The following is an 18435-nucleotide window of genomic DNA, read 5'->3' on the forward strand; positions in this document are numbered from 1 at the left end:
TTATCTGTCACCAACCTGTACTATGTGATATTCAAAGTTGTATGTGGTGTAACAACTCAGTACCCAGTATTTTAGTTGTGTGCAATGCTAGCAATATGTGCCTTTTTCTGGGTATACAGAATAACAATGTCCTGAATATCTAATGACAAAACCTGGAGTTTTCATGTGGTGTGAATGAGTGTGAATTTGTCTGGAAGCAGGACTATGATCTAAATGGCAAGAGATTGCTTAAGGTGAATTGCTTTGTGATATGCTGAAGTATTTGTAGAATCATAGAATGGTTTGCGTTAGAAGTGACCTTCAAAGATCTAGTCCAACCCCCCTGCCATGGACAGGGACATCTTTCACTAGATCAGGTTGCTCAAAGCCCCATCCAACCTGACCTTGAACACTTCCAGTGATGACCTGTCAACAGCTTCTCTTGGCAACCTGTTCCAGTGTCTCACCACCGTCATCATAAAAAATTTCTTCCTTATATCCAGTCTAAACCTACCCCCTTTCAGTTCAAAACCATTGCCCCTTGTCCTGTCACTACAGGCCCTGTTTAAAAAGTCTCTCTCGGTCTTTCTTTTAAGCTCCCTTTAAGTATTGAAAGGCCACAAGAAAGGCCAAGCCTTCTATTCTCCAGGGTGAATAACCCCAACTCTCTCAGCCTTTCTTCATAGGAAGCATGTTCCAGCCCTCTGATCGTTTCTCTGGACCAGCTCTAACTTCATGTCTATCTTGTGCTGGGGGCCCCAGAGTTGGATGCAGTACTGCAGTTGGTTTTGTAAATAGAAGCCTGTTCTCACTTAAATTCATTTTAGCAACACGATAAGGCTTTAATTCAGTTATATTTTTCATTTGTGGATGCTTGCAACTGCCAAAAATACTTTTATGATCCACTGTGAGTAGTCTTCTCCCAGAATGAAATTTGGCCAAGTAGTACACAAGTACACAAAAGAAGTTCAGGAGCCCAAAACAAACAGGCGGAAGAGTAAGTTTGAGTTCTGCCAGTGCATTCCTGTAACAGCACATCAGATAGATTTTTTTTTTTTTAGTAATTTAAAGTAGTGCTACGCAGTGTGCAGCTCTGGTCATACCTGGGACTGAATAACCATTCATTGGAGCATCATTGGATTGATTACTTTTGTTGATGTGGTTTGGTAAATAATTTTGTATACTGTAAAAGTTTTCATTTTACTACGAAAAGGTGTTGAACCTCAACAAACAATTGACCTATTCATACATGATGAATGACAGTGTAAAATAGGACAGAATGGACAGTAACTGTCTTCTTTCCGGTATAAATGGGAGAGAAATTAACACTCTGTTTGGACTTCCTCATTCTAACTCTCTTTCTCTTCCAAAATGATATGCCTACAAAAAATTGTGGCATTAATTATAAAACTTCAGAAGTGTTACTTGTATCTTCCATTTCTGTAATAACGTAACACTCTGCAGTAAGAATCACTTCATACTGTTTTTTAAAAGTAATCTAACAGTAGTTCTTATTTGCATGTAACTCTTAAGTAAATATTTTGTCTCTTCTCTCTAAGTAACTAAAAGAAATTCTGATCAAGCTGAAATCTAGGCAGGTACATGACAAACCCTTGAAAGTAATTAGGTTAACTTGTTCTTCCAGAATTTAAAGGAAAGGTTTTCCCGTAACTATAGGCAGAGGAGTGTATTGAAAAGGAAGAACAGCTTTTAATAAAAAGCCAGATGCTTGATTTACTTCTACTGGTATATTTGCTCATAAATAGAACAACTGAATTGTAAACTGTGCATTCTAAAGACTTAGTTTTGTTATTGTCCTTACAAAAGGATGGAAAGCATGTTTTTAGATTACTAAGTCCTACATTACGAAAATAGATCTTAATGGTATGTCCTTAATAGATGTCATACCATTTACTTACTGAACATCTGTTTTTACTTGGGAATGCTGCTTAACTGTCCTTACAATAATGTAAGTATTACTAGCACATGGTTTTTATGTAGGGCTTTTTGAGAACTGGGGAAAAAAATTACCAATTTGTGTAGAGAAAGTTACAAGCAGGAACCTTAGCATTATGCAAATTTTTCTTTCTGCAGTGCAGCTTGCTTAGACAAATTAAGGAATCAAGGGTACAAGCTGACTGTTTATAGTTTGGATGGAATACTTGAGGCAGAATGGTATAAGAAACGTGTTGGTATTGTGAGCTCAGCAATTTTATACTTTCCATTGTCTCACTTTGTCAGTTAGGCAGGAAGTGTAAAGGTGAATGCCTTCAGCTCCCAGGCAAGATTCATTTAGCAATTACTGTACATTTTGTGTAAAAATTACAAGAATGTCTCTCATTGTCCTATAGTGGATTGATTCTCCCCCCTCGTTCCCCCCACCCCCAGTCTGTAATTTTAATTGTAATTTAAATTCAGTAAGTAGAAAAATTTAATGTTAGCTTTGTTCTGCAGTTGTTCCTTACGGTTGCTTTATTGAACAATATTTCTCAGTAACTGATAAAGATTGTGGTAAAAGGATGGATTTGAAACTAAACACGGTGTTTATGGTAAATTTTCTAGCCATTGTTCACTGTGTGCAAAATGTATCAGGCCCTGGCATTTATGGATTTAGTGTTTGTATATTTTATGTTGAAAGTGATGAGTGACGTGTCTCTTACCTGATTACTTTTTACTTGTAATGTGTGTCTAACAGCACGCAGAAGGAATAAAACATTCCATACAGGGAAAAAAATGGCTTTTATTTTTAACATGGTTTGTTAAACCATTGCAGGAGCGCTCAATACCTAAGAAAATACATGCCCACAAGATTTTACATTTTAAACTGATTTGTTACATCAATGTTTTTTCTATGGTTAGTGAACAGAACAGGATTGTAGAGCTAGCTGCTCTCATCACGTCTCACTTTGCTTTTGATTTTGGTCTGTAAACAAGAACAAAATATTCAAGCTCTCCATTTGTTCTTTTTGTTTCTCTCAATGAAGCAGTTGTCAAACTCAACTGCTTCTTACAATTTGAAGTAACTGAAATTTATACCTCAACAAGTGACAAGCAGTGCTATGAACCTGTGTTTGAGTGGAAGTCTGCTAGGGTGTGCATCATCCAGGACTTGTGGCATCATCCAGAATTCAAAAGTGGCTTATTGTTAAAATAGTCACATACTACTGAATATTTTAACTTTCTTTTTATGTGGTGTTTTTCATTTTTCTGCAATAGTGAAAAGAACAGTCAAGGAGTGGTATATCAGGCTGAAGGTATGGTAATGTCAAAACGAACTGTTGCAGATAATCGAATTTTGCAGTGTACAGTTCATTCTTTACTTTAGGAACATTAGGTCCTAGTGTTAACCAGGTGTATATGAAGTATCTTGGGAGAAGGAATTGCCACTTAACGGCAGAGCATTAAAAGATGAGGTCAGAGCAGCATGGTGCTGATTGGAAGTATGAAATTCATGGCCACTAAAAACATTAGTGTTAGGCATAAGGAGTTGAATGTGGACAGATGAGTCATCCTATTTTCCACAGAATGTGGATGTCTAAGGAAGTAGCGTAAATGTACTAGATTTAGCTGGTTTTAGAGAATTTTATAGAGGTGAGTGGTTTGTTACACAGTGCCGCTCATTTGCTAAGTTTATGTGCCATATTTGAATACTTCTAATATGCTAGTTTGTATACATGCTTCTAGTGTCCTGCTTGCATTCAGTCGTATTTGTGGTGTAATTCAGATATGCATAGATAAACAAGTTCACCTTGCTGAGAACTCCTCTGTTATGTTTTCTTTCCTTAGCCTCATAGATTGTTTTTTGGTAGACTCGGCAGCTGTGAGCCTTACTATGTCTCCTACAGGAGATTTTCTAGCTTCCGCACATGTGGATGATCTTGGAATTTATTTGTGGTGAGTATGTAAGATATCTATTTCTACATAGAATTTCAGATGGGGAAGAATTCTTTTAATCACCTTTATCACAAATAGAGAATTGTTCTGCAAAGTATCGTCTCCAGGGTTTTGTCTCCTCTGGTTCTAATTAAGACAGATATACTGTATTGTGATTTGTAAATCTTGAAATCTCTTGCAGTTAAGATATTTATTCTTTTATTAAATTATCTCTTTTTCCTAAATGTTTCTTTCTTACTGTAAAGAATTCCTGTTATGCCATTCCTAAAGTTTTCCTTTGACTCTACTATTTTTTTTTTACCCCTTATAAATGTCAGTGCTCATACGGTGTTACTTTCTGAAGGGCTTTTCGTCTTGTCCTGGTATGCAATGTTGTCTGAGACTTTTGAGTAGAATTTGGAAGTTGTGATTATTTCTGTTTATTAATGATAGATCAGCACAGATGTAAAATGTGTTTTAGTTCCATTTCCTCCTGATATGGCTTTAAAGCAAGTGACTGGTTAGGTCCAGTACTGAAGTAAACCTTTTAAAACCTTTTAAATGGTTTGGGTTTTTTTTCCTTTTGATAGATAGATAGATAGATCTTTCAGGTTACATTTGTTTTCTGTAGTTTTGCCTGAGAGGTGTGTGGTTGTTAGACCTTCCTATGCTTAAGTGAAAGTGCTTCGTTGTGAATAACGACAAATGTTTTTACCTAGCCCTGGTTTATATTGACAGAAAAAATCATTTGCCAGAATGACTTGCATGCATGTTCCAAACCTCAAGAAGATTTGCTAAGAGTACTACTCTGAAATTCTGTGAAAGCAGGATAAATCATTTATATTTGCATAATGTATTGCACATATTAAGTACAAAGCAAGCTTTTTAGATAGGCAATTTTGCAATTTCAAGTAAATACAGTAACTGGCAATGATTGAAGTAATCATACTTTCTAATCCCATATGTATTAAATGTTCTTGGCAGTAATACTTCAGCATAACTTTTATGTTTCAGACTTTCAGATGATGTATATCACTACGTTTCATTTCTTGCTTATTCGGTAGATGAGGAAAACTAATCTTGAATAGAACCTGGTAAATTGCTGTAGTGCCGTAGTATTAGACTGCAGTAAAAATTATGTGTAAAATATTCACATTCACCTGAAAATTGTTTTTAAAATACCTGTCTTATTTTTCAGGTCAAACCGTTCTCTATATTCCCTTGTCTCTTTACGGCCCCTTCCAGCAGATTATGAACCTTCTATGGTGACACGCCCTAGCACCTGCCCTGTGCAAGGTAATCTGCAGATGAAAGAGTATTTTATTTTCAGTTTGGTGTTATATTTCAAATAGAAGCTGGTTTGCTTCCTCAGTGAAAACTCATTGTGTCTTAGCATTCTTTCTCTGAACTGTTCCTCTTGCTTCTACCATTTTTGCATGCTTACTCATATGGTAATATTATTTACTGAAATCTAGTGATGTTTCTATGTTCAGACATAAAGAATTACATTGTGACCATCTCCACATCTTCAAGGAGATTTTGTAGGTAATAAAAACACCTGTGCTATTTCCTGGCTTTCTTTAATCCCAGACTTGTGTAAATACTTTCTGTTTTGACATCTGTGAGGCCAGTTTGAAATTAATGTTACTGTTTGGCAGCAAGAAAGGGATTGTTCTTTGTTCCACTTCCCTCCAACTTTTTTGTCTGCCTGTATGCCGTGGAAGTTTCACTGCTGTACACTGTCTTGTTGGCAAGAGAATTGGGTTCAGCTGACCTACCATGTACCTGTGCTAGATTCCCAGTGAAAGAGAGGCCTAAATTGCATTTTTGATAAATTTATTAGAAATGGTTGTGTTTCTGAAGGCCTCTAGGTGGAGATGTTGTCTGCCCAAGTTTAGCAGTGCCTACATTTAGATCTCTTATCTGGAGGAGAAACACACCTAGCTATTGACTGCATAGAAGAGTGAGGAACATACTTGATGATGACTGCTTTATTAAGCACATACTTATTTTATATACTTAAATTAGAGAGACAGGATTTCATCCCAAAACTTTGAATGTTTTAATCCTATAAACTGATTCTGGCTGAACGCTTTAATTAACTTTATGTCTTCAGCAAATGTAAAGTTCCTGTATAGATGCTCAGAGCTTTTAAGGGTTTACATTTCTTTGTTGTTTTAGTCTTTCTTATCACATTCGTGGTTTCAGCCATGTAATGTTTTGCAAAAAGGAAGGGAAAGTAGATGTGTTTGGTCAAGACCATGTAGGAAGTCTAGAGAAAACCTAATGACAGACTGCAAATCTTTTGTAGTGTGATGTTGTGCTTTAGTGTTAAGATTTTCTTCATTTTTATGTGCCACTTCAGACATAACCTATGAACAGGTTGTGAATATTGTGCATATTTAAATGCAAAGATTTTACAGATTTGTAACTCAGAACTAACATTGCTGTGTACACATTTTAAAACAGTTAATAAAATTTTAAAAGTAATCCATTGTTCTTCCATTAGGACTTCTATAAATTGCTTTTATATCATTTCAGCCAAAGCGGATAAGTCTTGTTAGTCTTTAAAATCTTGTTTATCCAGTTCTGCCTTTTAGCTATAATTGTTCGCAATTCAAGTTTAGTATTTTGGAGGGTTAATAAAGATTGTTTCTGTAGCTTTTCAGCTAAATGTTATGCTAGCACCCATACATATAGCTGTTATGCACGTTTTTTTCAAAAATTGCAAAAGAAATAATCATGTTGTTTTGATTTTTAAAAAGATAAATGTGAAGTATGTATGTTCATAAAAGATATGTGTTCTTGAAAGATGTGGATGTGGCAGGAGAAGAAGAAACATGTGATGAAATGATAGAATATATCTCACCTGAGCAATTGGGAGAGCAGCTGATAACCCTTTCCTCATTACCGGAATCAAGATGGAAAAATCTCCTCAGTCTTGATGTTATCAAGGTAATGATATTAGGCACACCATTGCTTATCTACTGTAGTATTTGGATTGTATTTTTTAAGAAGGAGGTAGAATAAGGGTTATTTCTCCTGTAATGCAAAACAGACAGTTGTCTTAACCATTCACTTGGATGTTCAAGAAACCTTGAGAGGGAGGAACTGTTTCATAACTTTTGCCATTACTATTTCTGCAACATGCAGAATAGCTGTCTGAAGGCAGATCTTTCCATGTCAATGCAGGTAATAAGTCCCTGTAAATCTGTTCTAGGTTATGCCTCCAAATCACTGTCAGGCGTTCCCATAACTGGAAAAAGAGAGAATATGCAAAAAATAGCAGTATACAGCCAGATATATTTGCTTTTGTTCTATGAGCTGCATTTACCTAATCACAAAATTTGATGCCACTTTTCAGGTATTTTTCAGGATTTTGCAGTAGGAGGAGTATATGGTGCTTTTCACAATTTCTGGGATTTGGGAGAGGGCCTGTTTTTCTTCTCAATAGTGGTTTCATGTTTAGTGGAAAAATATTTTACCTATATATTTACTTTTCATTTAGTCCTTACAGTTTTCATAGTATTTTAAAAATAAAACTCTTGATAAAGAGAATTCCCACATGTTCTTACTATGATGATTATTTTAATTCAAATATCTAATTAACAGAAAAAAAATAAACCGAGAGAGCCACCAAAAGTTCCCAAGTCAGCCCCTTTCTTCATCCCAACAGTTCCTGGTCTTATACCCCGATACATTGCTCCAGAGGAAGAAAATGATACTCAGGTAAAAACAAGAATTAAAATAATAGTGTTTATCTAGTGTATTTTAAAAGAATATGAAATGCTTTTTAGTGCTGAGTGAAATCTTGCTAAAGACTTTAAAGTACCAGTTTTAATGCATTTACATTAATGCTTTCTTTCTTAAAGCCTTTAATTCTGTTAGTAGGAAAAGAATGTAATTGAGATGTAAAAATATGTTTGCGTATTCATGTACACTCTCTTATACTTTCATGGTCTAGTCAAAGGTAGTAAACCTTGGAGTACTGGCACAGAAATCTGATTTCTACATTCATCTTGAAGAAGCCCTGAGCACTAATGAATGTAAGTTAACAAGACATTTCACTAAAAATGTAAATGCTAATATTTTGATATACGCTTGATTTCTAATGCCAGAATTGTAACATGTACAAGGAAAAAAATATGCATAGTACAGTAGCAAAGGCAAAGAGAATGATCTGTTATATATAAAGCTGACTAATACATAGATAGCCAACCTAGATCAAAGATCTATTGGTACTCCAGCTTGCCTGCAGCATGAAGCCCAGTTTTGGCTAAAACCCATATAGAGAAAAAAAGTAATGTTCCTAAGATTGTTAGATGTTCTTGGAGATTGTAATGATCTCACGCAGAAAAGGTGCTATGTATTGTTTGTACGGTAAGAAAAGAAGGGAATGATCTGGTAAGTAATAGTCTGATGATTCACTGAAACATCAAAAACATAATTTGCCTAGCAAGTTCTATTTTCAAGGGCTACTTCACTAAACATTCAGCAAACTTAGAGCTTGAATTGATTGCTTTATAATTTAAGAATTTATAATTTAAATTACCTTAGATACACCAGATGATCCTTGATTTAGCTTAATGTCAATAAGAGTGACCACTGTTTCCTAGTAAAAGAAGTACCCTGTCTCTTCTAGGATATATTGGCAGTAACAGCTTGCATTCCCAAGTATATATGTTCTTTTTGCCAAGAGATGTAAAATGACAATGTTATGTGGGTGATAAGAAATTTTGTTCAACGTAAAAGACAGAAATGGGAAAAAAAGTGATACAAATACAAAGATGTTACTTGTATTTTTCAAGGTGAATGTACAAATAAAATGGAACTGTCTTATTAGAGATGTACTTCTCTGTAGTATGTGATGGGACAGTAAATTAAAGGCAGGATGGCATTTTGTGGAAAACAAAGTAAGGAAACAGTAGGAATTTGGAACATATAGTCACTGCTTAAGAATTTTTTAATAAACCTGTCCACATGAAGAATTTGTAAGATTCTTTCCTGCAAATGTTACTGATAATGTATCCCTCAATGCTTTAACACAGATACAGCTCCACTTAACTTACTGAAAAGCTTGGGACCATCTAATATTGAGATAGAACTAAGGGGGTTGGCCCCTGAAGGTGGTGGCTCAATGGAGGTGATGCTAAGCTTTTTGAGAATGATTGGAACAATGCTGAACAAGAAATACAATTTTGAACTTGCTCAAGCGTACCTTGCACTATTTCTAAAGGTAACAATTTTCTTATAAAATTTTATGTTAGTCCTGTTTAACATGGTGGTTGTCCAGTAACAGGGTGTAAGTTGTCTACTCAAAAGAATTATCTTAAGTGATTTTTGTTGGGGATGGTTTTAAAATGACTGACTGAATGTGTTGGATAATTTGACAACACATCTGGTCACAGTCAAGAAAAATGTGCAAAAAACAGATATTGTGAAGAGGACCATACCAGGCAGGTTTTATTTTAGTATTTGTTACTTAGAATTGTTTTTATTGTTTGTAACATGCCTAACTTCTTAACAGTTGTTAATTGCTAAGCTAAGAAATGCTATGTCTTAAGTATCAAAATAATTCAACGCACAGTGTTTGGGGAAATAAAATGGGCATTTTGTTGGACATCACTAGACATTGCAAGCCTGACTTTTACTTTCCATATTAGTGGGCTGCCTTTCTTTTGTTACTTGTTGAGCACCATAGAGCTAATGAGATAAGTCCCAGCTGTGTGGAAGTTAGAAAGTTATTGTGATTAATAGCAGTTACTTTTCGAGAGAAAGTGGTTCTGCAGAAGATTGAAACCCTTCCTGATGTACAAATGCTTACCTTGTTAAGATGCTCTGATTTATGAAACTGGGGGAAAGCAATTAATTACAGTTTACTAGGAAAAAGTTGTTATAAACATTGACACATGTAATACTGTCTATTTAACTGAATATTTCTTAATAGCAATATTGCAGGGATTGGTTTTAAAGATAGAGTGTAATGCTGGTCAAATATGACTTGCTCTTTTCCTTTTGCTGGGGTTAAATAGAACGTGTGGGGCAGCTTCCACGAGAACAAGTAGTGCAGATGAATAGGAGTAGATCTGTAGAGTGAAACACCTAGAGTTGAGGTCTTGATATTCATTCACCAGTGGCTTTTTATCATGTCTGTTTCTTATTAGTCTGGTCCCATGGACGGGATATGATTAATAGTTGCAATATTAGATGTTAGAATTCATCTTTCTGTTTAGTTTCATACAAAATAAATTTAGTTCTTGCAGGGTAGATTAGGCACAGCTAGGTAATTTGCCTCAGAAATGTGCTCCTGATCTGAACTATAGTAGAATAATATAAACTCACCCTGTGACACATGAACACCAGTATCTTTCTTTGTAGGTTCCAAGTAAAACAGTTTTGAGCTTAGCAAGACTTCTAGATTTAAGTTGTAGCCAGGAAAATAACTGTTCCATCCATTAAGTGGTAATAATGTATTGCCTCTCTACAGGATTGATAGATTTATTTTCTTTATGCTTTACCAAGGTTACTGTTTATTACACAGAGAGACATCATCTCTCTATATCAGTATAGAGTGTGCTGGCATCATTCTTCTTGCTTTATGCAATGTGGATAATTAAAATAATAATCCTGGTTGACCTCAGGGCATCTTTTTAGCCTTTCTAGCCTAAGGAGGAATTTGTGATGCAGGTTGGAAAGAGCAGAAAGTTACCCTCTAGAGAAGTGTCTGATTAGGATAGATTCAGCAGCAGCGGCAGAAGATGATCTAGTAAAGCGATAGCATATTTAAGACATTTTGCTGCCTTATCCCATCTAATATATATGTGGGAGTAAAATGGCTTGTAAAGGACTAGCAAAAGGGAGGCAGCATTAAGCAGAGGAAATTAATGAAGGAAGAGAGTCCTTCCCTTACTTGGGACATTCCTGAAAGCAAAGTATTGGAATTTAATGAGGAAACTGATCTTTTAATTTTTTTATTATCTGCATTTGTTTCACTAACTGCTTGTTTTCATTTTCAGTTACATCTTAAGATTCTCTCATCAGAGCCAAACCTACTGGAAGAAGTATCCAGATTGTCAACGCAACTCGAGGAAACTTGGATTCATTTGCAGACTCTCTTCAATCAGAGTCTGTGTGTGTTAACATATATGAAAAGTGCTTTGCTGTAAAATACTAAAGGGTTTTGTCTGCATAAAATTCTCCTTGGAATAATAGTACAATTTCTTACCAAAAATACTGGGTTCCAAGAATTATACTGGGACTTCTGATGCTGTATTTTATACATCTGTGTATGGCAAAGTATTTTAGAACGTGCATAACTGAGTATTTTTATTCATTTCAGTCAGAGCAAAAATTAATATGTGCAGCTGAAATATTCATGTTGTATTAGTTTGTGCTGTCAATGAACAAACAGTTGGACGGCTGTAGGTAATGTAGCTAGTTACCTTATGCTTTCATGACCAAAAATGTAAGTCAGAATGAAGAACTGACTTGCCAAGAAAAAAAAAAAAGTGGGAATGTAATTTCTGTGCAGGAGACCAAAACCTATATTGTGCTTAATGAACAATTATTGTTGATGCAAAAATAAAACAAAGTCTGAATTAACAATTTATTAACATTAGGTTAAAGCAAATGAATATAAAAATCGCATTCATCTGCAATCAGAGCGCTTTCCCTATAAAGTTTGTAAAAATTAGTTTTCTTCTCACTTTGGCAAGCTGTGTTCACTATTTTGCCTCAGACACCTATTTCTGACAGCAAGGATTTCTAGCTGCACTATAAATGAAGGAACTTAGGGGAAAAAAAAAAAACAAACCTAAACCAAAAAAACCCACACATTTTTTATAAACAGGTTTCTTGCTCTAATTTTTGAGGCTGAATTTCTTACAAAAATTAGGATTCTTTTCTTAAGGAGATAAAGATTACTGGAATAAAAGCTTTGAATTGTGGGGAATTTTTAATTGTTAAATGAGATGTTATTTTTATTAACTGATAGTTAGGTTTCAAATAATAAGGTTTGGGCAGAGTTTGGGAACTCATGAATGGGATTATCTTAAAACTTAAACTTTGCTGTTTTGAGAGTACTGTCTCACAGCAGAAGAATCTCCTGAACAAGGCCTTTGCTATATTTCACAGGCTTCAGCTACAGACACAGACTAAGTCAGTAACTGATACAAATGTATGCAATTTTGATGAGAAAACTTGAAAGATGGGTTCATTGCATTTGGCATAAGACTGAAACAATAGTGTGGTTTTGTTGTTCTGTATATGTGATTTTTTTTAATGCCATCACAATTTTAGTCATGTACTCACTAAAACTAGAGCTCTTTTTAGTCATGTATCCTGGAACAAATTATCTGCGAACATGTACATGCAGTGTAGAGTACAGAATACTGCCTGAAACAAGTGACAATTCCACATGTATCATGAGATCAGCATCCTTTTGGCTACTCAAATTTGCAAGAAAAGTCATCAAGGTTATCAAAGGAGTGCGGAGGTGATGGGAGGTCAGCTTTTACAGCTTCTCTGTGTTGTTCCGGCTGTTCTTTATCCATAACTTTGACTCATGTTAAAGCTTGAAGAGAACAGAGAAATATTATGGAAGTTTACAGACTGTGGCATTCTAGCCAGTTAGGACTGAGAATGTGGAGTCCATGGGAATGATGTACACCTGAGGTTTTTTTATGAAGTTTACTACTGAGTTTTAAGAAAATCCTTTATACTGTAGACTGATTAGCTTCTGGTGACATGGTTCTCAAGAACCGATTACTCCCAATTTCTTGAATGGATCTAAAGCAGTCCCAAATCCCTCAGACTTCAGTGTAGTATATAATAAACCTGTGAGCTTATAGGTGTTACTGTAACTAATTTAGAAGCTCTTAAAGAATCATTTTTTGAACCAAGACATTAGAATATTAAAAGATGGGTAAGTCAGTAGTTGGAGACCTGTCTCAAGGAACAGTGGAAGAAGGAACAGTGGATAAAGAACTTTCCTCTTGGATCAGAGCAAAAGTCTGTCAAGCCTAGTGTCCTATCTCCAGCTGGAGTAAGGAATAGATGCAAAGGGTCTAGCAAACAGGTAATGTATAAAGTGATCCTTTCTTAACCACATCACACCAGCTTTCAGCAGACAGTTATTTAGATACTTCATGACCCAGCTGTATTCTAACAGTTGTGTTTAATATTCTGTGGCAGACCTGTTTGTTCTCTGTGAGTTAATTTAATCTCTTTTAGAACCCATTTATCCTTCACAACATCCTGTAGTAATGGGACCTAAAATTTAATTAAATACTAAGGGAAATAATGTTTTTAAGTTTGTATACTCCAGAGCTGCTATTTTCTAATGTTATATGCCCCTCCTACTTCTTGAATGTGAGAAATGATAATTATGTTCTAGTCTTCATGCTTAATTGCCTCTCAGCCACAGAGGAGTTGTGAAAATGGTTTCTACTTGCGAAGGAGATACTTCATTTTACTGAATGCGCACATATGTTTTTTCACTGACATACAAGAACCTTTTTTGGGCACAGATGTTTAAATCTGTGTGTACAAGATTTGCCTACAAAACTTGTAAGATTTGTAGAGGAGGTTTTTTTGTCTGTCTGTCTGTCTTGACTACTTGATGTAATCGGGAGAAAAAGACATACTTTTTGCCAAACAGGCTATTCTTCTGAAAGCAGAACCAGCAAGCTAATTTTTGTGAACAATTTCTGTATAACACTGCTGACATAGTATTTGCAGTCTGGATCATCTCATTAAATGTGTTAATGCAGTTTCTTGTATCATACACAGATGTGTTTTAAGTCTACCTGGCACACTTCAATTGTTTCCTTCAGAAAATAGTCTTTAGATGTTAGTGATATCCCACCTCCTTTATTCGTTTGTCTTTTCCTCAACATTCCTAGTCATCACTGCTATTTCATGAGTGTTTGACTATTCTTAAAGCTGGTTCCAGTCTTACACCAATAGCTCTGATTGCTTCTTGTTCTTAGTCTCTTATTTTGTCCTTTTTTTTCCCCCGCATCAAAATGGTGAGCCACTTTTTGCTGTTAGTAACTTCTTAAGAAATAAAAAATAATTTCCACTTGCTAGTGGATGCAAGTGGACATTTCACTTGCTACTTCCTGTATTATTCCTTCACCCAAGACTTCAAGGACAGTATCTTGTGATATTAGTCAAAAGTAGTTGATTACAAGTGGTAAGACACATTACAGTTGGATTTGATATATTGGGCTTCGCATTACCCATAAGAACTCACTTTAGCCTATTGGCATTGTGATGGTGTGTGCAATAGGGTGTGAGAAAAATCATTAGCTGGATTAAGGGATATAGTCATGAGCCCTAGGTTTTCTTCCAAGCAGGACAACTACTGAAGATTTTACTACTCTTAGACAATGCCAAGCCCATTTTAGGCTAGCTCTGACTAGCAGCTTGCTATTTTGATTCTCCATGTTACTGTTACTCCTCCCAGCTTCTTCTCAAGTCTGTTACCTGTCTCCATTTTCATCGTGATTTTCTCTGCTCTTTTGGCTTCTGAGCATAGCTTCTCCTCTTAGCAACTCCTGTACACAGCAGTCCTGTCAAGTTAGTTCTCAGTACTTCCACTATTTTCTTTTGACTGTGTTGTGCTTTCCAAACTGATTTGGTATTCACAGTTGTTTTGACACCAAACTGGTTAGTTGGACCTTGTTCCCTGAGTTGGTTGCTGGCTGGATTCAAACTCTGAACAGTGAAGGTTGCTCCTCTCTGAGCCATAATAAGCCTTCACTGCAATCTTTACTTTCCTTTTTCTTTCAAGTAAAAATAGAGTTATTATGAGGAAAAGCATGCAAATGTGAAGTTAGAGTAAGCGGATGCAAATGTTTACACATTGTTCAGGAGCCAGCATAGACCACTGACTTGAAGCACTTGAACACTTAGTATGTTTCAAATTTAACTCTTGCTTCTTCAAAATAAATGTTAGGAAAGGTCTCAAGTGTGTGCAAATGGTTGTAATGCAAGTGTCATTGTCCCAGAGTAAGGAAACTGGAAGATACTCGTTTGTGTTCTCTGAAATAAAAAAGCCAAAGTATTTGTTGGCATGTTTGAACTCTGTTGGTGAGCTCTGTTGAAGGAGTTTAATATTGTTTAAAGATCACCAATATACAAGCAGTTTTTCCTTTTGACTGTTGACATCAGCAGATGTTGCCTGAGCATGGTACGTTAGCATATCAGTCTTTTCAGCATATCACCAGTTGTAAAACTTGTGCTTCTTAAGAATTACTTGTTTGATGAAAAATTATCTTTTCAAAAAAATAGTTTACCTTTTTAGAGTTGAGGAATCCAGTTGGTGCCTTACTTGATGTCAGTGCAAGGAATCTGCTTTACTTTTTCGATGGATTCACAGTATGTGTTAGAGGAGAATAAAATGCTGTTGTTAAATGTCCTTAGCACCTGTGCTTTTCTTTTTTGTGAAGCAGTGATAAATTGAGGAAAGAAAAATTAAGGTCAAAGTAACTAAGATCCTTCTACCCTAGCTGTTACATCTTCCCCAGCAGGATTGAGTGAGGTCTCTGATGCTCTGTTGCACACCATGGAGCTTTGCCAGTTAGTGGCAGTCTCTGGAAGATACCTTTTCTCCACTGATGTGTGTACTGCTGGTTCACAAAACACTCCAGGTGTCTACATGGAGGTACATACTATTGCCCTGACTCTCCAGTGTGTTACAAGGACTGATGTGCTGGCTCTATGAGTATTAGAGTATGCCAGTGTTAAGGGTCATTCCCCCTGAAGGATCAGACCACCTTGGTGATTGGCAGTTACCTGAAATCACCCATAGAATAAGTCAGAATAAGGTAGAATAAAATAATATATTTGTAGAATCCTCACTCAGTTGCTATGTTTGTAAAGGCTACGGAAATAAAAAGAAACTTACCTGCTTAAATTAGGTCCAGAGGATTCTTTCATCTTGTGTTAGTCTGTAGCCAAGTTGCTAGTTGCCCTACAGCTATATAGATGAAGATCTAGCACTTACTGTATCTTGAGTTGCCCAATGTTCGTCTCGGAATAAGATGTAAATTTAGCAACTCATCCCATCCATTAGGACCCCACACTCTCCTTGAGGGTTATTCAGATTGACGTGTCTCAAAAGGATTTTGTAAACTTAGCTCGTTAAAAAAGTGGTTATGACATTCCTCTCTTACAATCAGTGATGTTCCCTACTGCTTTGGAAATGTTAGCATCTCTTTGGCATGGCTGGAACTGAAAAGTCATCAGTGTGTTGTAACGCAACATGTCCCTTCCTATCACTGGGGCAAAGTTTAAAGCCCAGGTAAATGTGTTCTCAGAGTGTGTCAGGTTACATTTTCTGTTAAGTGTAAGGTTCGATCAGACAGGGTTGTGCAGCTGGTTGTTCACATTTGAGATAAAGCTTTATATTTGCCCATTGCTTTGGGTTGATGAAAGGGTGAGGGATGACTGCCCAGTTCTCTTAGAAGAATTCCATTTCAACAAAATCAAAATAAACATAAACTATTTCAGCAATGCTTACATCAGTGCTTAATTGAGATGGTTTATTCATGGTGCTAGAATAAACAGCATCATCTGTACAGACATCCCGGCAGCTCCATTCATGTTGATGGCTGAGGATGACATCCTACTGGTGCAAATACAAAGGGCAGAAATACCTGATGCCTTTTTTTGCTTCAGACTTCACAGGCAAAGCCTGCTTTCATTTTCTGTGTGTACCAGCATCCTTTCTCAAGGACAGGAGCTGCCAACAATGGGGGAGCAATGAGTTAGGAAGACTTCAGAGCGCAGTGCTCTGAAGTCACCTTATAACCATGGGACTGCACAGGACTTCTGCACAAATGCTGTCCAATATAATAGCATTGCCTATCAGCTATAAAAAAGCATTGTGATCGAGGAGGTCCCCGACAACTGGATTGAGGCTGTTGTGCCCATTTTTAAAACAGGTGAAGTGGAGGATCCAGGGAACTATTGGTTGATCAAACTTATCTCGGTCTCCAAAACAATAATGGAGCATGTGCTGCATGTGCTTTTGGAATCCATCTCCAGTACACAAAGGGCAAGATGATGAAGAGCAGCCAGCAGAGAGTCATGAGGGCAAATCATGCTTGACCAAGCTGGTTGCCTTCTAGGATGAAATGGCTGGTTAGGTGGACAAAGGAATAGCGATGAATGTAATGATAAAATTCAGTGCAGGTGTAACAGTATATAATTAGTTAATCGTTTATTATTAAACATTGCAAATTGCAACTGTTGAAGTCAACAGGCATGCTGTCAGTTAAGATTTTGCAAATTTTGGTGCTTGTTCATTGCATTCTGTGTGTCATGTACCTTTATACTGCAAGTTGGCTTACGGGTGATACTGGGTCTACAGCAGAGGTGTGAATTACTTCTGCAGTAATCCAGTATAATCGGCATTACAGAAATTAATTTAGTCATGTTCTAATTATGCCTAATGCATTATTATTCTGTTAAATATCCCGTAGCGAAGAAGCTCAATAAATTAGATGCAGCAATGTTGAATAATGCTACTGGCATTTGAGAGATTTGCAGTGAGGCGTAGAAGAATTAGACTGCCAAGTGAGTTGAAAGTATTTCAAGTGAATGTCTGATAAGAAAAATTATTTGAAAATTGGTGGGTGCCACAACAGATTTGACCATTTTACAAGTTCTTGCCTTTTATCCCTGGAGGTTTCGTTCTCGTGTATCACCACCATATTATGTCCCCTGCTGCAGCTATAGATCTTTCTTTTTATAATAGCTTCTGGAGACTGACTATTTTTTAACCATTTGGTAACACAATTTGTGCTTGAGCAAAGGTCCTCTTCGTAGGCTACAAGGCACTTAGTCTGGGAATGGTGAGAGGTCCAAGAAACACTGTTAAGAGAGCCTGTAAAAGCATGTAGCCAGCTGAGAAAGAGACACAAATTGTGGTTGTCTTAGGGAAAAGGTGGTGCCTAGAAATGTATTTCTGGAGCACAATTCTGCTGATTAGGCTTGGAGACAGTAGGAATCTCAAAATTGTACAAGAAATAGACTGGGATGTATCTTTTCAGGAGCTGGGGACTTAGAGCAATTAAATCTCACTCCTTAGCAAGGAAAACACCTGAGGTGTTGTAAAGAACCTGTACAGTCAGAAGTAAGAAAGATTGTCAGTCCTCAGGAAGTGGATGGACCCCAGTACAGGGTGGTACTTGGCCTAGGAGAGGATGTCCTCTCTCTAGTGATGCTGTCCCCTTTGCAGGATCTGCCACAATAATTAATGAGAATATCACAGCAGATACCTGAATACTAGAGCAGGAGTTATGACAAAAAAACTGCTTGGAAGAGAGGAACAGAGAGTCTCTTTTTACACAGGAGGAATGGGAGACAGTGAAGTAAATAGCGGTGATCCTGCAGGGAAGCAAGGATCTGATTGCTGAAAGCCCATAGTGGTAAAGGGTAAAGATGGGCATCCACATGTTCCTCCTGTTCCCTGCCTAGCAGTGGGAGCATTGTGGCCATGCTGTAGAAGCATTCTTTTCCTTTACAGCAAGGTGACTGCAAGATCTTGCCTTTATGCCTTACATAGTTCCTATG

General features: G+C 36.7%; 1 protein-coding gene across 1 annotated transcript in view; it reads left to right on the forward strand.

Annotated features, from left to right (window-relative positions):
* WDR36 (WD repeat domain 36) overlaps nucleotides 1-15274 on the forward strand; it is a 35730-nt gene extending 20456 nt beyond the window's left edge. The window contains exons 17-23 of the mRNA XM_072860277.1: nucleotides 3766-3873; nucleotides 5051-5148; nucleotides 6665-6807; nucleotides 7465-7581; nucleotides 7817-7898; nucleotides 8901-9088; nucleotides 10869-15274. Of these exons, the coding sequence (XP_072716378.1) occupies nucleotides 3766-3873; nucleotides 5051-5148; nucleotides 6665-6807; nucleotides 7465-7581; nucleotides 7817-7898; nucleotides 8901-9088; nucleotides 10869-11018 (886 nt within the window). The 3' untranslated portion in view covers nucleotides 11019-15274. The remainder of the gene's footprint in view (nucleotides 1-3765; nucleotides 3874-5050; nucleotides 5149-6664; nucleotides 6808-7464; nucleotides 7582-7816; nucleotides 7899-8900; nucleotides 9089-10868) is intronic.
* The last annotated feature ends 3161 nt before the right edge of the window (nucleotides 15275-18435 follow it).

The sequence above is a fragment of the Ciconia boyciana genome, chromosome 4 (assembly GCF_034638445.1).
Source record: "Ciconia boyciana chromosome 4, ASM3463844v1, whole genome shotgun sequence".
Taxonomy (NCBI): Eukaryota; Metazoa; Chordata; class Aves; order Ciconiiformes; family Ciconiidae; genus Ciconia; species Ciconia boyciana.